This window comes from Myxocyprinus asiaticus, chromosome 12 (assembly GCF_019703515.2).
Source record: "Myxocyprinus asiaticus isolate MX2 ecotype Aquarium Trade chromosome 12, UBuf_Myxa_2, whole genome shotgun sequence".
NCBI classification, from domain to species: Eukaryota; Metazoa; Chordata; class Actinopteri; order Cypriniformes; family Catostomidae; genus Myxocyprinus; species Myxocyprinus asiaticus.
This window is the reverse complement of record NC_059355.1, coordinates 1112566-1133301: the sequence shown is the minus strand read 5'-3', so window position 1 is coordinate 1133301 and position 20736 is coordinate 1112566. Positions and strand designations below refer to the sequence as shown.

At 39.1% G+C, this 20736-nt stretch overlaps 2 protein-coding genes across 3 annotated transcripts in view; both read right to left on the bottom strand.

The window, feature by feature from the left end:
- The window catches only part of LOC127449219 (arf-GAP with GTPase, ANK repeat and PH domain-containing protein 1), a 251379-nt gene extending 236138 nt beyond the window's left edge, over positions 1–15241 (bottom strand). For both annotated transcript variants that reach the window (XM_051712502.1, XM_051712503.1), the window contains exon 1: positions 14535–15241. In XM_051712502.1, the coding sequence (XP_051568462.1) occupies positions 14535–14706 (172 nt within the window). In that variant the 5' untranslated portion in view covers positions 14707–15241. The remainder of the gene's footprint in view (positions 1–14534) is intronic.
- A 3578-nt stretch (positions 15242–18819) lies between these two features.
- Positions 18820–20596, bottom strand: LOC127449241 (fas apoptotic inhibitory molecule 1-like). The gene is made up of 4 exons (XM_051712558.1): positions 20372–20596; positions 19891–20119; positions 19399–19448; positions 18820–19179 (listed from the first exon to the last, which is right to left on the bottom strand). The coding sequence occupies exons 1-4, from the start codon at positions 20483–20485 to the stop codon at positions 19030–19032; spliced, it is 543 nt and encodes a 180-aa protein (XP_051568518.1). The 5' UTR covers positions 20486–20596; the 3' UTR covers positions 18820–19029.
- Between the last annotated feature and the right edge of the window lie 140 nt (positions 20597–20736).

Below are 20736 nucleotides of genomic sequence, written 5' to 3'. Positions count from 1 at the left end.
ACTTAAAAGAACTTCAAATTTTAAAAACACGTCTCAAGACACCTGCGTTGTCTTGTAAGAAGTAAAAATGCTTCTCTGAATGTAAACAGAAATGAACACTAGGTATTTGTTTTTGCAAATAAATCAGATTTCTGTGCATACTCCGAGATGAAATCCTGCAGGCACACCTGATCAGGAGGATTAGAACAAGAAGCTTGGTCTTTAAAGACTGAGACACGCAAGTCTAGTTTCGCCAGTGCTGCGTTGGAGCCTTTATTCGACCTCTGTGCTGCTGTAAATTACAGTCCCGAGGGAGGGTCCCGGCTGCACCGGTGTCTGTTTGCTGCTGTTCCAACATCCCTGATGGCATACTCGCTCACAAAACACTGCAAGATCTAAATCACTCACTTTAAAATGAGGTCATGTCAGAACAGCATGAGAGAAACATCTGGGAAAGCAACATCCATCCATTCATATTCATTCCACAACAAAAAAAGATGATTTACTGCTTGTAGCAGTATATGATGTCATAAAATCAGGCAAATTTTGTGGTGTGGTACTACAATGAGAATGGAGCTTTATCTGTCTGTATGAGCTGCTCCTCTGACAAGCCCAACCCATCAGTAAATTACGTAAGCATGTAGAGGACAAAATGACAACAAAGCCCTATGTCTCTAGAGCAATGATATCACCAGCGGACCCATATCAGACTCACTGAAATGGTCTGGTATTTCCTCAGAGATGATCTACAGAGACATTGGCATCCGTCTAATTCAGCCAACACGGTCAATGACAACAATTAATTTTCTGCAAAATAGGGACAAAACAGAGCATGGTATTTGGCGTCAGTAAAATTCTTCAGCTAAACTCAATCTATGCTTACTGAAATTCAAACCACTGCTCCAGTGGCCAAAGTAAGAAGTGTTTTTGAATGTACGGGCAACTGAGGGATGCCAAAAGTGAGTTGTAATGTGAGTTGCTTTTAGATTGAATACAGTGAAGAGGAATGCTTATTTTATTAACGCCACCCCAAACCCAAGCTCCAACCCTAAACCTAACCGTCAGTGGAGTAATAATTTAATGCTAGAGGGAAAATGGAATCACCAAATCGCTTTCACCATTGATTATGCAAATGTGATTACTTCCTGGTTTCAATGCGGGACAAGAACCAAAGAACCTATGACAGTGCTGACGCAATGCACTACAGAAATAGGTAAACACCTTTGAACTAATGCAAAAATGTCTGATAGGAGATGTCAGTAACTTGGCAGAATCTGGACGATGTCAGGTTACTGGAACATTTGGTAGCAACATGTTGACTTCCCGTGTGATCATGTTGGAATAAAGTATGGCTGGGTGTGGAAAGCACTTTATTATGAACCTGTTGTGAAGGCATCATTAATTTATCAGGCATAGCAGACATACATTCACCGAGCACTTTATTAGGAACACTATGGTCATTATAAAGTACCCGACAAGGTCTTCTGCTGTTGTAGCCCATGCGCCTCAAGGTTCGACATGTTGTTCATTCTGAGATGCTATTCTTCTCACTACAACTGTACAGAGTGGTTATCTGAGTTACCATAGATTTTCTGTCAACTCGAACCAGTCTGGCCATTCTCCATTGACCTCTCTCATCAACAAGGTGTTTCTGTCCGCAGAACTGCCGCTCACTGGATGTTTTGTTTTTGGCGCCATTCTGAGTAAATTCTAGAGACGGTTGTGCGTGAAAATCCCAGGAGATCAGCAGTTACAGAAATACTCACACCAGCCCATCTGGCATCTGGTGTATGTTCGGTGATCAGCATTAACCACAATATTCATTTCAAACAATTGAGGAACCAAGTGACTTCCAGCTAGAAGGCTCCCTGATGGATTTCCCCACTAAACTGGACAGACAGGTGGATCTTCCCCAGCTCATTAGAATAAATCATGTTTAAACAGTCTAACACAACAAGCTCTTTTAATCAGATAGGCTTCAAACACCTGATACTTCCTCTGGCATCAGATATCCTCTTGAGAACTAGGTTAGTTGAGGAGGATGGGCTAAAAGAGTTTCCCATTATGACTTCTCAAACTGCCTTGTAGTAAGAGGCGAATGTTTTTCACTTCCAGTTTCAAAAGGATGCAGACAAAGCTACTTGAGCGTAGCCCTAATGGCATGCCTAGAATGTCACTGGAAAAAAATATTTTAGTAATTTCTGAATGAGGTGCTTAATTACCTGTGCATTTCAAATGTAGTAAATGACAGCAAAGTTCCTCATGATATGAAACAATACATGTAAAGCTTGTCATTCTACATTTTTGTATATTGATCTTTCTGATTATCTGGCATCTGGTGCCTTATCCGAGAAGAATGCAGTGGCTGGTTTCAGCTCAAACCGGAACGAGACAACAATAGTGAATCACAAGGCACATTTTTCAGAGTGCACAGGTCTGCTGAAAGGATGACAATGTGGAGAGATAAAAGCAATAAGAGAGGGATGAGGGTGTTGTTTTCGCTTTGACTGGAAAGAACAAATCGCTATTCAGCTGAGAACTTTTGCTCGCTCACCACCCACACGGAGAAAGAATGACAAACCGAGGGAGTAAGAGAGAGAGAAAGCGATGGAGAGAGAACCGATCTCCACTCAATCCTCTTTACAGCTTTGCCTTTGGCAGTTTTCATCTTTTGCATTTGAAAGGGACGTGACTTTAGAAGAGCTCAACTTCCTCAACAGCCTTCCACCATCGCCAATGAAGAGGTCCTCCGGACTGACCCGTCATCCTATTGATATTTTGTCCAACTGTAGAAACTAAGAACCCCAACAGAGGTACCACCTTAACTTTTGGTTCTGAACTAAGAACAGCAAAGAAACGTTGAAAAAAACAGGTCCTAGATAAAAACCATGCAGGAAACCAGTAAAGAACAACAGCCTGATCTCATGAAAATTATGTGACTGTGGCAACATTGTTGCAAAATGAAATGATGTGGTTCCTTACACGTATCCCGGCGGTTGCGAGGTGAAATGTCCACTGTGTGGTGCTAAAAGCGACTAAAATAATTTCCAGAACAGATGAGGTTTTTAAGGTTAATGCTATATCAATTTTAAATAAACAAAACTTACCTCCCTACCTTAAACCTAAACATAATCCAACTGTGTTATAAAAGCAAATGAAAAATGCAATTGCTAAATAAACCACAACATTTTGTGGTGCATCTTTGGCTCAGTTGTCAACTCGTGAGAAGCGCTGGCCTCGTAAACTGGTCTTTTGCATCACAAATGCAATGCTCTATCAGTTGAGCTATCGTGCAATTTGAAGAACCAATGTCTCTTTGCTCTCATAACTAGAAGAGATAGTTGCTGCACCTAATTTTTCCCTTGTTATTGTTTGTGTTCAGCACCCCACTGAGCCCATTAATTCAACTGTATTAGCATCTTGTTAATCCATGAACCCAGTCTAGACTTTGGAGGCTATTATGGCTCCCATATGGCCCCCCCATATGTTGCCCCATTTCTCTCTACTGGCCGCAGCCTCTACTCTCCATGGGCGTGCTTTAGGGCCTCCTAATTAAATATAAACAGATATATGGACTCCTTGCAGCCATTTTCTGGTTAGCTATATACTGCTCCAAATGCTCTGTGCAATTAAGCATAATGCTAACCACAGAGGCAGACATCACTGAGAAATACCAAAATCTTTAATGCATCAAATAGAATGGCCATTAAAGCAGGGAAATTTTAAAGGTGGACCATTCTGACATCCAACAGTTGTTGCTGCCGTACTGCAGAGCGACGCATGCTCCTCTGGATGCGCTTAACAAATCACATGGATTGCTGCGACTGCATCTTCCTAATAGTGCCCTTCAGGCAGATTTTATGGGAGGAGCAGTTTCCAACATCTGCATGACGCTGCCTCTGACAGTTTACCAAGTACTGTTGCCATGGCATTCTGACCCCAGCCTTGACATCTGCCAGACACTTCCTAGAACAATCCAGAGAAGGAACCCATCCTGCATGTCAAAATCAACTATCTTGAGGAGAAGTTTGATGCGGACTGAAAATGTTACCAGACACACATTAAGCTTCTCTGAGAAGAAACAGCACCACTTTTCAGCCAAACCTTATGCATTAGGAGTCCACACAAAATCAATGTGTTTTATTCTGTTTTGGGGCTTTTTAGGTGCTGTTATTGACAGTAAAAATAGACAGGACAAATGAAGTGATGAGAGAGAAGGGGAATGGTATCAGGACACAAAACAGGCCCGAATGGAACCAGCATGAGCATCACGGCTCTATGGGCACTTCTCCACCTTCGGGACGAGCAGTTCTTGTTGTGGAACCATGCTATTCCATACCGCTGCATGCTCGTTGACATGGTCTTTGAAAAAACAGGATTAGAATGGACTGACTGAACAAATAACCAATCAAGAGTCGTCATGTCACATGGTTGAATATGGTTAGCAAACCATCCAGAGAAATCTGCTAAATGTGTCGTGCGACAGTAATCAATAGTAGTGGTGGTGGTAGTAGTAAAAGCAACCTGTTTTACTATCTTAAGGTCAAGAACGCAAATAATAATCCCTCCACCACCCGGATTCAGGCGAGTCACTACGCCACCACGAGGACTTAGAGCGCATTGGGAATTGGGCATTCCATATTGGGGAGAAAATAATAAATAAATAAGAATAATAGAGGCACTCCATTTGAGAAAAGCTCAAGGAGATTGAAAGAAATAACACAGGCCATTATTATGCATTTGTGTAAAGACCTGGCAGCAGTTTACTCAGTATAAAAGTAGGGGTTTCGAGATTTGATCAAAACACTTGATCAGAGGTATGCGATGCTGATCTGCAAGCACTTTAGTGAAGTCGAGTTGCCGCAATTGTACTGAAAATGCCAACGGAAAATTAAAGAGGAGCTTCCCAATGTTTTATACTTTGCAACAACAACCGATTTTTGGACAAGCCGAACTACGCAGCCATTTATAAGCTTAACGATCCACTTCATCATAGACTGGACATTGTGCAGTAGGTGTCTGCAGACTTCCTACTTTCCTGAACACCACAATGGAAAGAGGATAGCACAAAGCTTAAGGGATGCACTTTTCATTTAGCCATCGGTGAGTGTCTAAGAAAAATTATATTTCAATTGATTATTTAAGATAAATAATATGCTGCTTGACAAGCTGCTTCCCTTCTCGATCCTCGCTTTAAAACTACATACATGACGGCAGAGAGAGTGGACAACACGACGGACAAAGCTGCTGCAGAGATGAAGAGTCTTGCAGCTGAACAGGTAACGTCTGCAGAGGAAGTCTCACTGCCACAAGCCAAAGCTGCTGAAGGGTCAGGGCTTTCTGCTAAGAAGCAGAAGAGTTTAGGCAGCTTATTTATGATTGCATCACATCAATGCCAAGCTGTCCCTCAATCAGACAGCTATCTACAAACAGTTGAGCTAATGTTGAGACCAAACCCCTGGAATGGTGGAGGCAGCACAAGGCCACTTTTCCACAAGTGGCCAGACTGGCAAAAAAATCTCTCTACATCCCTGCCACAAGTGTCCCATCAGAACGGGATTTCAGCACAAGTAGGAACATTTTCACATGCTGCAGACCAGCACTGAAACCTGAGTTGACCACAGTTTGTAATTGTTTTGATTGAGAGGTGTTTCTACTTCTTTTCTATTTTCTTCTTTTCTATATTTATTCAATTATTAAGTACAGTATTATATTCAGATTATATTAAGTTTATATTTATTTGGTTTTTTCTGCTAGAAGTTTTTACACTTTTTATATTTTCAGCAAGAAGTATTTGCATTTTTTTATATTTTCTGAAGAAATGGTTGAATTATTGATTGATTACATTTCATTTTTTGTTACTTAGGTGTTATTTTCTTTTTTGCAATGCTTTGAAAAGATGTTATATTCGAGAAAAGTTAATAAAAATAATAATAATAAGCTCTGTCCACATCAGTCTGTAGAATGTGGTATACCGAGTTAGGTGTTTTTCATTTACTTTGAATATGTTCCTTAAGTTCCAAATAAATGGGAGAATAATCAAATTAGATGAAGTACTTTTCATCTATGAAGCATTTAATTCACTGAATGGTTTATCCAAAACTAGGCATTACCAATTTGTTATTTAATATTTAAAATTTTTTGAGAAAAATCAAATAAAAAGATAGAGCCTTGTGACGAGGAGGGCGTGGCCGGGCCATGAGGGTGCTCGGAGAGCTTGCTCCTCCCCCTCCTCGGGCTCTCGGCGGCCGATAGTGACCCCACCGAACTTTTGCCATTTTCTAGGTGACGGAAGTGACATTTCAACCATACACAATGTGTTGCCGCTAGCTTCAGTGTGTTGGCCAAATGCACTTCAACACAAATCTCACATAAAGTCACACAGTGTGGGTAATGATAAAGCATTCAACTCACATTTGTAAGGTGCAGTCTTCACAGAGGTTTCGTAGTTACCACATTCAAAACAAATTACAATTGTTTTGCCAGCCCAGGTAACCCCGTCCCTTCGGCTATGTAGGGCAGGTCGCGACTGCTGAGTGCATGAATTGTTTCCTTTAAAAGAACAGTTCACCCAAAAATGATCCTCAACTCATCATTTACTTACCATCATGCCGTTCCAAATCCCTATTACTTTCATCTGTAGAACAAAAGCAAAGATAATCTGAAGAATGCATTCAGTGTTTTTTTTCCATACAATGCAAGTCAATGGGGATCAAAACTTTTAAACTCCAAAAAGCACATAAAGGTAGCGTAAAAGTAATCTATCCAATATGATACGATTACTTTGGGTGAGAAACAACTGAAGTCCTTTTTCACCCAGTCCAATTGGAACACACTGCAGTTCAAAGTGGTGATGTCGGTCTCATCAGTGTTTACAATCAACCTTTTGGTGACCAAGGTCCATTTTAAAAGTAGCCCAAAAACGTAACCCACGACTCATTCATTTTAACCAACGACTGCATTTTCAAATTAGCCCAATTGGGTGTGAAAACTGTAATCCTGGCAACACTGTGTCAAGCGTGTGAAAGTGTATTAACAAGCTTCTCCATGTGCACAACAAGGGGACTGCATGTGTCAAGATTTTTGTGAATAAGAACTCATTATTAAACTGTGGTCTGTTTCAAACCAAAATTATCATATCACTTCAGAGGACGAATATATCACTCCAATTGTACCTTTGTGCTACCTTTATGTGCTTTTTGGAGCTTGACAGTTTTGATCCCCATTGACTTGCATTTTATGGGAAAAAAACACTGAATGCATTCTTCAAAACACCTTTGTTTATGTTCTACAGAAGAAAGTATATGGATTTGAAACAGCATGAGGGTGAATAAATGAGAGAATTACAATTTTTGGGTGGACTTATCCTTTAACCACAGCAACTATATGAGACAGCTGTTTAATTTGCATAAATGTAAAAATATAAAAATAAATAATACAGAGATGAATTTAAAGTAATGAGGTTGGGCTGGAAGACTAACGAGGAAAAGCAGATAAGACAAGATGCCATTTTATTAATCATTTTATTATGGGATGCTTTCACACAAGCAAAAATCCACAAATAATCTAACATATTTGAATTTATGTAGCTTTGTGCATTTTACAGCTTGTCCTTCACTATCCGCAGAGATGCAGATTCTCCAAAGTTTTATCCAGCAAACATATAAATTCATACAAATCTCCATTTCCATGCACAAGCTACACCATTCATTCAAATAAATGCCATGCCCTTTAGGCAAGAGAAAGGGAGGCCAAACTGTCACCCAGATGCAAGTCTCTGAGATCACAACCATGCTTTGCATAGAGAGAGATCTGCTCAGACTCAAACCAACATGCCCTGGTGCGTCAGCAGGTGTCTAATGTAGACTACTGTGCACACCACCGCAAATGCTTTGTTAGTCTATTATGCTATCTGAACATAGAGACGCTTCTGATTTAAGTGTCAGTTTTCAGCTCAGATTTGATAAACCTGTTAAACAGGGGTTCAGTGAGGATTTATTGAAGGTTGCATAATCGAGACATAAATCCACTATCATCTATCAATAACCTATTAAGATTTACTCCAAATACATCTATCAGAAAGTAACACAGTACAGAAGCATTTTCCACATTTCAGTCGTGAACAATGACAGAATAGGAAACACTGGATATCGGCAACAGATGACAACAGAGTGCTTCATCAAAGCAACGGCTTCAGAGATTAATCAATCTGTTCATGCACTGGCAGAGATCAAATTATCAAAAGGGCTGTATATGGACACTACAGGGAGCACTTATCTGCTTGAGTTAATTCAGCTGGATATTCACAAGTTAATAGTGGCAACAAAATAAACAACTTTAATCATTTTCTGCCTTTAGAACACCAAATCGTGTGAGGCTCATGACTACAAACAACAACATATGATTTAATGCTGAAGTATTTTAAATAAGTACATACTCAAAAAAATAACTCTTTGGCTTATAACCTGATTCAATTTCGACGGTGGTTCCACATGTTTGAAATAAGTTCTTAACTTAAAATTACTTTGTAATCTTAAAGGGATAGTTCACCCAAAAATGAAAATTCTCTCATCATTTACTCACTCTCATGTCATCCCAGATGTGTGTGACTTTCTTTCTTCTGCAGAACACAAATGAAGATATTTAGAAGAATATTTCAGCTCTGTTAGTCCATACAATGCAAGTGAATGGAGATCAGATCTTTGAAGCTCCAAAAAGCCCATAAAGGCAGCATAAAAGTAATCCATAAGACTCCAGAGATTTAATTCACATCTTCTGAAGTGATAAAAAAAAAAGTCCCTATTTGCTTGAAAATTCTTCTCCCTGTCCAGTAGGGGGCGACATGCATGAAGAATGTGAATAACCAAAAAGACAAGAAGAAGAATGTGAAAGTGATCTGTTTCTCACCCACACTTATCATATCACTTCTGAAGACATGGATTAAACTTCTGGAGTCTTATGGATTACTTTTATGCTCTATGTGCTTTTTGGAGCTACAAAGGTCTGGTCACCATTCACTTGCATTGTATGGACCTACAGATTTGTGTATTAAAAGCATGTTAATTGGGGGCCTGGGTAGCCCAGTGGTAAAGACCACCTCTGGAGTTTGCTAGTTCGAATCCCAAGGCGTGCTGAGTGATTCCAGCTGGGTCAAACAAATTGGCCCAGTTGCTAGGGAGGGTAGAGTCACATGGGGTAACCTCTTCGTGGTCGCTATAATGTTGTTCTCGCCCTCGGTGGGGTGCGTGGTGAGTTGTGTGTGGATGCCGTGGTGGATGGTGTAAAGCCTCCACCCGCTCGATATCTCCGCTGTAACGCGCTCAACAAGCCATGTGATAAGATGCGCGGGTTGATTCCCAAATAAACATGTATAACATCAGCGAGGACATCTGCATTTGCTCCAAGATCAATTCAAGCTAACAACTTAACATGAATTTACACATTTACATGTTGATTCAGGTCTTAGTAAAGGCGATTAGTAAATAAGGAGTTCACAGCATCATAGTTCTGTTCACTTACTCTAATGTCTCAGGTGTGTGATCTCTATCGAATTACGCTTTTTGCTTTTCAATTGACTGTAATAATCATTTGCCTTTATTCTGATTCAGTCTGCACAGTTTTCAATAAAATTACTGTGTAATTTAACAATTTATTTTACAAAAAAAAATCAGATAAATATGCATTAATGTCACTCTTCATACCAGCCTATGTAAAAATATTAGCCATTCTGTTTATGAGAATATTTTGCCAAAAACCGCACCGTCCACGGCAATCTCCCATTCATTCCAATGGGGAGTTTTGTAGAGCTTGTAAGAGCGAGCGACCGTAACCAAGGGGGGCGGAGCTTAGCGATGGGTCAATTAATTGTTACAGTATATGCCCGACTAGGCAAGATCGAACCCTCGCCAACATCTTTTGTTTAAAGTTTGATTCAAGCCTCTCTCATACCTTCTCTATGACTTTGACTACATTTGAAATAATGGACTTCTTGAACACAATAAAATAATAATAATAAAAAACAAATCCTGAAGATTAAAATCATTATCGACCTGTTCCAGTGACATCACTTTTTCTTTGCAGCCGCCATATTTGTGAACATCAGTGGGAGGAAACAATGGCGGTGAATGGAAGAACACCCATAGAATAATATCAAGAAAACCTAAAAGAAATGCTTTTGATCCATGCCAAGTCCCAGGAAAGGTATATAGAGGTCTGAAGACAGCACAAATATTGCCAAATTGGACCTTAGCAGACATTTAAAAATATTGTATCCACAATTTAGCTCGGTACGTCAGCGAGTCTGATGTGACCGGTGTGCACACGCCATTCAGAAGTTACAAATGTCTGTGATGATCTTCTGTATGAATGCAAGCGCTGCTTTTAACTCATGAAGAATATGCAGAAAGCAACCAAGGCATATTAGTGTTTATGAATAATATGTTTACATTGTAGTCTGGTGACATGAATAAAGTCTGTGCTTCATAATCTTGTGTTGTTTTTTGACTAACATTATTATAAACACATTAAATCTACTGTAAACTATATATATATTCACATTATTGTGCTTTTTATATGTTACAATTATGACATATCTTTATCTGGGTGTCATGAATTTAACATCGTTCTTTGTGCATTTCCAGTTTAATTGCATCCAACTCAATTATGTTTTAATATAATTGACACATATACAGATAACTAACATGTCTGAAAAAATGAGCAAACAACGAACAAGTGTTTCATCCCCTTCTTCAAATAAAGCTGTGTCACCTAAAAGATAATACTTATTTGTTTTTTTGTTTTTTTAAATACATTTTGGCTCTGGTAATTAAACAGCAGTATCAACTTTTCAAGATTTATAAATATATATATATATATATATATATATATATGTTGCATCCCGCAGCGCAGCACACTGAAGGTATATGGAAATTTGGCGGCGCGGTCATACAGTGACGTCACATTAAACAGGTCTCAGAAACTTAAACTCTACTGACATCAGCACAAAACAAATCAGACAACACTGTTTAACTGAAAGGAAAAAGGCCTGTGTACACTCTAGAAATCAGTTTTAGTTCAATTTCAACCTAAAACTGCAGAAAACAATTGAAAAGATGTTTTACTTGGGGATGCACCGATCCGATACCTGGATCAGTATCGGCTTCCATACTGACGTTTTTAGACGGATCGGGACTCGGTCCGACAAGCCCGATCCAAATCCGATACGTGTGTTAGTCATGTTCGGTTCTGCCAAGCCCCAAAACTGACATAAAAGAACCATAAAAGCACCAAATGACTCGTGCAAAATGGTGCATTTTATTTATAACATGCATTGAGAATGGCACCGGAGGAGCATTTTACCGGAATTTGAATAAGAAGCTAATTAAACTCCTGTGAACTAGCACACAAACAGACACTTACAGGACTTCCTGGAGTGTTCTGACTGTCAAAATAAAAGCCTGAGTGTTTTAAAGTTAAACGACTGAAATATAATACTGTTGTATTTTACAATTCTAAAAGTTAATCATAATAATACTTTTTTTAATCATTATTATTTCTTTACAAATTATAACAATATTTAAGTTGAATAAGTTCCACAAAACAAAACAACAAAAAAAACAAAAAACATATGAATAAAAAGTTGACTGATATCTTACAACTAAATTGAACAAAAAAGAGATCTGAATCCTTTAAAGTCCAGATACATGTTGAAAAAATTGTGCAAAGAAAACTTTCTTTTTTACTGAAGACCTTCACTTGAATTACTGTTAATTTTGCTGCTGCATTATCCAGAAGACTAGTTTAACCCTTGTGCAACCTTAAGGACATTTTTGTCTTTTCGATCATTTTGTCTGTGTTAATGCCAACGGCATACATTTTGCCAAAGGTGTGTATATTTTGGGGAATTTTGATATTTCAAGCTCAGTTCCTATAATACATCTATAATACACTGTGTACACACAATAGTTACACTCAGGACCTTCAGGACAAAAATGTCCCCATTGAAACCCATTAAAACTGCAATATTTGATCCCAGTGCCATTAAAGCATAAAATCATGAATTCTATGATATTATGCTTTCATTCTGGAGCCCTGGATTCAAAATTTACATTTTAATATTTTCCACCAGATGGCGCCATTTTTCTCATGTTTAGCCTATGGAGCAAATACATGCTTTTTCCCTATTCTCTGTTATTCACTGTATTATAGAGCACTGCAGGACAACTGAATAAATGATGCAGCTGAAATTGTGTGTGTTGGTATGGATGTCAGAGTGTGTTTTTTGTGTGTGTGTGTGTGTGTGTGTAAAAACAACAGTGGCGTTATGTAAACAAACTGGCATTTAAAGGGTTAAAATCCTGAAAATTAATGAATATTTGGTAGTCATGATCAGGACTGATGTTGGTTAAAAAAAACTATAACTCAGTGAAAGTGGAAAATAATATTAATATATAATATTATAATGGCAGTTTTTTGACGTGGACATTTTTGTCCTCGAAGGACCTCTGAGTAACTTTTTTTATTGACGCACAAGGGTTAACAATAAAGTTTTTCTTAATAGGCTGTACATTTATATGGAAATCATTTGTAGTTAGAAGTTTGTGTTTCTTTACATTTAAAAGAGTACCCCCAGTTAGTTCCACACAATGCGGTAAAAATATTCTAATCTGATTAAGCAAAAAAACAACACTGGTGTCGGCTCGGGATCGGCCGATACGGAGATTTCAGATACCGTAACCGGATCAGAAGAGAAAAAATTGTATTGGCGCATCCCTTGTTTTACTACTTCTCATTTCTAGAAGCCAAAGTACAAAAACTTGTCCTGAGATTCAAAAGAAGTGTCATTCATAAGAAAAGAGAAGAGGTAATCTCTGGGCCGCCACTAAAATTCACAGGGCCTGGGACAAATCTGTATGTGTGGCCCCCCTATATACCATAAAGCAGTGGTCATTGACCTTTCTTTGACTCCAAGGTGAAAATAAACATACTATTGTTGGAGAAAATGATAAAAGCTTGCTGAGGCCCCCCTAGTGGGCCCTGACCCTTTGGTTGAGAACCACATACACCCCATCCACATTCATCTGTTTAGGTTTGAAACCTCCATTTTCAGTTTCTCAGAAACATCTTTTTCCAAAGCATGTGGTTATGGAGAGCACTTTCAAAAGTCTTGTTTTCAGTGGAGGAAAATGCTGTTCTAATGTGGATGAGAGGCATAAACAAACAAAATTAATGTCCCCAAGACAACAACAAATGTGATGAGCAGAGTGCATGACATCAACAAATAACTATCACCATCATGTGGAGTGGCTTGATTTGTAATGTCATTAGTATGTAACGTAACCCTACAAAAACCTTTTGAAAAAATAAAACTGTATAAATGTATAATACATATACAGTATAAATTATAACTATTAGCCATCCCTGACTCAAAAAATGTATTAATAAATAAATTTGACTCTGCTTGAAGGAGATTTCATATTAAAGGAATATTCCGGATTCAATACTACTTAATCTCAAACAACAGCAATTGGGTCAAAAAAAAAAAAAAAAAAATGCTGTTTACTACAAAAATTAGTTTTGACTCATATATAAAAAAAAATACAAAAAAAAGAGCGAGAGAGAGAGTGAGTCTGGGTTACAGTGAGGCACTTACAATGGAAGTCAATGGGGCCAATCTGTAGACAATAAAATACACACCATTTCAAAAGTATAGCCACCAAGACGTGAATAATATAATGCATTGCGATGACTTCAGTGTGATAAAACTGCTCACTAACCTCTGTATAAAGTTATATCCAATTTTGCAACTTTGTTGCCATGACAACGCTGCAAACCCTAAAACCCTACAACGACCATAAAAGCAACGATTTAAAAAACATTACAGCTCAAATAAGAATTAAATGTAAGTGCTTTTATAAAATTATATTCTTCACATGTCTACCTTTAAACCCTCTTCAAAAATTGTCCCCATTCACTTCCAACATAAGTGCATCACTGTAACCTCGATTTTTGCTGCTTCTTTTTTTAAAGGTGCACTCAGTATTTAAAATTTTTTTTCTCTCATTAAAAATGTTTTACTCCTAAGGAAATTAACTGCCATTTTGAAAAATACGTACATAACCATGACGACTCGCATGAGATGAAGACTCCAACCACATAAAAGCCATTTTATTCTACATGGAGCGGGTCCCCTCATGGGGGCTGCCATGTTATGATCACATGACCAGCCGAACACTACTGGCTTAATCTCAATAACCGTCCTGTTATTTGATTAATCGTGGCTCACTGTGAATCGAGAATTTCTAAAACGGCATCTTTAACTCAAAACTAATGATGCCGCATCCACGCCCCTAAAGACAAAAACTTAGGTAGTACACCTTTAAGAAAAGGAGGTACACGTGGGAATTAATTTTTGTGGTTTTCAGCACTATGCCACAAATGCTGCCGATTGATCTCAACTTGTCTTGAATATTCCTTTAAGACTTAATATTACTGTATGGTACTGTATTTTGGCGGTGCATTTCTTTAAGGGATTCAAACGCCCTTGTTGTCCTTACCTTCAATGGCAATGACATGCTCTCGGATCTGATTCTGCAGCAGTGGATCCTCCACCCGCTCCAGCAGCTCGTAGATGGAGTAGATGTTCGGATGGACGGACTCGAACCTCTGGATCTCAGCTCTGATCGCAGAAGAGTTCGCCAGGTGTTGCTGATAATTCATGTTGGCCATATGCTCTCTTCAAATGCAACCCGATATGCAATTATCTAATGAATGTTTGCAGATGGTTTAGGGATTTCAGTGCATGTGTATTAGAACAGAGGTACAGGCAAAATCTGCAGCTGTCCAGATCTGGAATCCCAGAAGACCCATGCAGTCATAAAAACAAGCCAAAATCACCATGCACTGTCATTACTGGCTATAAAAAGGCAAAGAAGGCCATCCCATGTGTCCAGTCCGAGGCTAGAAAACTCCACATGGTCGCGTCCGGCTCTGTTTCATACACACCGTCCAGTCTCCGCGGCCAAATGAAGATAAATAATTAAAAATAAACTCTGAAAGGCAGCGAGCAACTATAGCGCGCGCAGTCGAGCTGGCCACGGTAGGTCAGTCAGCTGTTGACTACTTTCTGCGGTCCCGATGCAAAGCCATAGATGTGCGTCAATCCCAGCGTGATACAATCACCGGGGACGTTTTCGGAGATCTCTCTTGATTTATCCGCAAAGATGAGTGCATTCCCTTTCCTCCCGCACTGAGGTCCGTCCCGTCTATATCCTCTCAAACGTCAATACGCATGCTCCTTCCTTTGGACGTTTCCTACTGGAAAAACGTCGGCTCGCTTCGGTGCAGTCATCCTGGTCATGGAGGCGCCGGTTCTGTGCAGTCTGTACTATTAAACAGCCGCACTTGATACAGGTCGCCACAGCTGAGATGGGGGCGCATTGGGAGGCACTTATCTCACCATGGTGGGACTCGTAAATGTACACCATAGAAATGAATGCTTCTGGTCGCAGTTTGGTAACTCGAACACACACACACAGATGTGACCTTAGAGTCATATGACAACATATGTTATAATAATGCATACCATATAGCGAGGCTACTCAACTTTGGAAAGCTCAGGGGCCGCAAAGCATTCCTATAGCTTTAGGGGCCACACTCGTACTTTTCATTATATTTTTTATTATATTAATGAGGCGAGTACATTGTGTATGATAAACATGTATTTCAGCACCAGTGTTGGGTAAGTTACTCTTAAAAAGTAATTCGTTACTACTAATTACATCTTCTACAGTGTAATTAGATTACTAATTACTCTGTCTGAAAAGTAATTGCATTACTTATTACTAATTACTTTCTAAAACCCTTATCATCCTCGACCAGATGAAAAATACAAGGATAGACATGAAACTGTTCTTTAAATTCTTTCAAATAAATCATATACAACCAAATAAATTATTCATGAACTGGCCAAAGGATTTAAGGGGGCGGCGTTAAATTAGAAAAGAGTTATTTGAACATTAGACGTTACATTTAGATTTTAAATTCACTATTGTTTTATATAGAATTGTTCTAGAGTCTATACAGTATTTAACACAATTACGTCAAAAGTAACTGTAATTAAATTACAAAAGTAATCCCTTTTTTTCAATTAAAGGGTAATTTAATTACAGTAACACCCAACACTGTTCAGCACATGAAAGGAATATTCCAGGTTCACATTGCAGGACTCTAGACTGCGACTTAAATGGTGGCAAATGCGACCAAAAATAATTGATGGCGACAATAATTTAAAATCTAGTCGCCATTGGCGACAGTCGGGTTGTGTGCGGTCGTATGCGGTTTCATCAGATATTATCTTGTGAATTATTGAATACATCTTTAGAGCGTGCACAGCCAGTGTGTCTCACGCCGCTCACTGCAGCGCACGCAACAACAAACCCAGCGCGAGAGAACAAATGACTCTTTTGAACTGGGTCTTTTTCATGAATCACCCGAAAAGAATTGAAGATGTGAACTCAGGAGCTCAGGTTAGCAGTTTGAATCAGAGTCACTTTCTCAGCGAATCAGCCATCAGTGAGCTCGCAACTGAGAGCGCAGACATTTCAAAATAAGAGTCCCATGTGTATTTCGGGCTTCTTTATATCTAAAAGTCCTGTATTGTGTACCAGTTTTTCTTCTTCTGGTAATTATTGATTGGGATCGGAGTAGCATAATAAACTGCATCTGTGATTTCATTCAGTTTGACTCTTGTAGTCTCTGTGTCTGGGCTATTCGGTAACAGTAAAGAAAGACTAAGGCAATATTTTAAAACAGTTTAAATTATATATATACATACCTGTACATACAGTATATATAAACTCCAGCTTTTGACACTTAGGACAATTGAGGGACTCGTACACAACTGTTACACAAGGTGCAAACACTACTATATGCATACTATATGTAAATATCTACTTATGATTCTGAAGAGCAGTACTAAATAAAAAAATCTTTATATAAATTATGAAGTAGGTGTGAACTTTTATGAGACAGAAGGGGAATGCATACTTCTCATCTATATATACTGTATATTAAACCTATGATTAATGGGTTATCAGCTGACTTTTCTTCGGCTTTCTATCTTATTTCTGAACAACAACCTAAATCGAGAAATTATACTGTATGATTTGGCAACTAAAAACAGCCATTTGGCTCCTTAATGTTTCAGTTTAGGAGCTAATGACTCTTAAGTCATTTGTTTGTCTGGAGCCCTGCATTGTTAATTAACATGAAAAAATTATTTTGACTTGTTGCTCCTTTTCTTTAAAAAATAATATATGTACTGTATATATTTACACCATTAGCCACAACATTAAAACCACCTGCCTAATATCGTGTAGGTCCCCCTTGTGCCGCCAAAACAGCTCTGACCCGTCGAGTCATGGACTCCACAAGACCTCTGAAGGTGTCCTGAGGTATCTGGCAGCAGCTCCTTTAAGTCCTGTAAGTTGCGAGGTGGGGCGTCCATGGATCCAGCATATACCATAGATGCTCAATTGGATTGAGATCTGGGGAATTTGAAGGAAAAGTCAACACCTTGAACTCTTTGTCATGTTCCTCAAACCATTCCTGAACAAATTTTGCAGTGTGGCAGGATGCTTTATCCTGCTGAAAGAGGCCACTGCCATCAGGGAATACCGTTGCCATGAAGGGGTGTACGTGGTCTGCAACATTCTTTAGGTAGGTGGCACGTGTCAAAGTAACATTCACATGAATGCCAGGACCCAAGGTTTCCCAGCAGAACATTGTCCAGAGCATCACACTCCCTCCGCTGGCCTGCCTTCTTCCCACGGTGCATCCTGCTGCCATGTGTTCCCCATGGAAACAACGCACACGCACCCGGCCGTCCATATGATCTAAAAGAAAACATGATTCATCAGACCAGGCCACCTTCTTCAGCTGCACCATGGTCCAGTTCTGGCGCTCACGTGCCCATTGTAGGCGCTTTCGGCGGTGGACAGGGGTCAGCATGCGCACACTTAAGCATTACGTTTTTCAGCAATTTGTGCTACAGTAGCTCCTCTGTGGGATCGGATCAGACGGGCTAGCCTTCGCTCCCCACGCGCATCTATGAGCCTTGGGCGCCCATGACCCTGTCGCCGGATCACCGGTTGTCCTTCCTTGGACCACTTTTGGAAGGTACTAACCACTGCATACCGGGAACACCCCACAAGACCCAGTCGTCTTAGCCCTTGTCAAGATCGCTCAGATTCTTACGCTTGCCCATTTTTCCTGCCTCCAACACATGAAATTCAAGAACTGACTGTTCACTTGCTGTCTAATATATGCCACCCTTTGGGAGGTGCCATTGTAATGAGATAATCGATTACATTCACTTCACCTGCCAGTGGTTATAATGTTGTGGCTGATCAGTATATTTATATATATATATATATATATATATATATATATATATATATATATATTTAAATATGACAATGACATGACGGCATAACGTAGACCACAAAAAGATGGTTCAAGGGCCACATGTTCAGTTGTGCTGTAATAAAGGTTAAACATATGCAGGTTCATAGGGTAACTATAAAGAGTGAACTCGGAAGACATAAGGACATAAAATGCATCTATACAAGTTTTGAGATGTGCTGCAATATGTAGATTCAACAACGTCTTAACTATTAAATTTTTCCGGAGGTGGGTGATGACATTAAACAAGTCCACAAGAACGTAAGAACGCATAAAGAATGGACACTGAGAAACAGCCATAGACTTGGACTGTGTTGAGACTTATCTGTCTGTGCTGTATGTATTCACTTGGTTTGGGGCTAATAGAATCAACTTGTTTACTTTTTTTCACAACATTTTTGATTTATTCAAATTAAATGGGATTGCATGTTTCTGAAGGTACTTGAACACCTTTTTTCAGTCATAAAACAAATAAGGCTTGTCCATACTTTGAACAGATGCCAACACACTGGATAAGTAAAGAAAACATTCCGATGAAGTATAATGTTGCTAAACGTCTTGCACAGCTGAATACTATTAGTCTTCATTTTACTCAATGGCCTCTTCTATCCTGATTCCATCCACCAGAAGGGAATGAACTATTCCATTTTGTTTCCTTCCAGTGGTTGTTGCTTTTATGCAGCATTCATGGTTGCCCACTGCAAAGTGGGTCTCAGTGCCATCATCTCCAAACTCCCCCTGCAAATCAACATATACATATGCCTGTAACTCAACAAGCTCAAATGATTGGAATGCTGTCCTATGGAGAAAAAAATGGTGTTTGATATGTCCACAGTGGCCACACAACTACTCCACTAACTGACTTGTCTCAGACTAAACAAACGAAACAATGGACTGAAGTAAGCCTAACATACACCGAAAGGTATATGCCCATTTTTGTTCTGTAGCATTACTCACCATAGTCTCCATTTTCTGTCCATTGCACCACACATCCATAGTGTCTTTCTCTTGGAAACAAACAAACAAAAAAAGACATACCTGAGAATGTGCTTATGGTTGTTTTTATTGCATGCATTGTATTAAACGTGCCCCCAAGGCAAGCTGGCCAAATGCTGGTGGCGTTTTTTAAATGTCTAATGTTTGTATGAGAAATTAGTTCTCGTTGTTGTTGTTGTTTACTGTACTTTTTATTGTTCTTTTAGTACTGCAAGTGAAATCTAGTGATCCACTGCAGCCAAAGTGTTACAGTGTAGCTTGATATAGATTAAGAAAAATAATAATTTCAAAGAATTTGAGAGCACTTTGTCTTGACATAATGAGCAGGTCTAGACAGAATCTCTGCAGAAAATACTGATTCATTATTCATTTATAAAAGGGTAGTATCGCCAGCTCTGTTTAATACATTTTAACATATATAACCCCAATAATAATAGGTTCTGCACCTCTTACCCAGAACTATCCTGCAATCAACACCATCCAGTTTCAGCAACCATGTTTTGGACATTTTTGATCGATTGTCCAAAAATGTTTGAAGACTTCTTCCATTGATCTCCAGTTTGTACTCGTAGGCAAACCCACTGATTGCTTCAATGGTTATGGTTGCTTTTGTATCTGTACTCCCAACAGGGAATGTCTCTCTGCCCACCAGCTTTAACATCCAATCTCTTCTTAACACCTCCTTAAAAACAAGACATCATACTACCTATAAGATGTGTACATATATGTGTAGTGTGCGCACACACACGTACTATATATATAACACAAGTGTGTGATCAGTGTGTATAACTATAATGTATAATGTCTATAATGTATCAAATGTATAACTTAAAGTTATATAAATGAAAACATGACATTAGGTATGATTCTCACATAACCACAACATAAAAGATAAATCAGTTCACACTGAAATATATTCACCAGCAGCTCTCACCTTCCCATTTATGTAAATAACACGTTTCCCTGTTGTTGTTCCGTGTTCAAACTCAATGCGGTAAACCCCATCACTCAGTGACACTTCCCACACTCCCACAATGTCTCCGGACATTCTTCCCAGTCCCTCTATACTATTTGTATTTCTATGTAATATCTGACCCTAACTCTGGTCAAAATAGCAGTCTTCATCATGTGTGATTGCTGATTAAATTGCTGTATTGAGGAGGTTGCTATGTGCTCACTCAGCAGCAAGTGCATTAGTGTAAGAGGCTTAAACGATCAAGCCAAGTGTTCCATGTGCGAGTGTGTTTGTGTGTGAAATTGGGGGTGCGTTTGTGTTGTTTGTCACCATGATATGTCAGA

Excerpts from the sequence above, each read along its gene's own strand:
- LOC127449241 (XM_051712558.1), bottom strand. The coding sequence starts at position 20,485 with ATGTCCGGAGACATTGTGGGAGTGTGGGAAGTGTCACTGAGTGATGGG. Across the intron at positions 19,449-19,890 it reads TGATTGCAGGATAGTTCTGG|AGAAAGACACTATGGATGTG; the intron begins GTAAGAGGTGCA and ends TTTGTTTCCAAG. Across the intron at positions 19,180-19,398 it reads GACAGAAAATGGAGACTATG|GGGGAGTTTGGAGATGATGG; the intron begins GTGAGTAATGCT and ends GTTGATTTGCAG.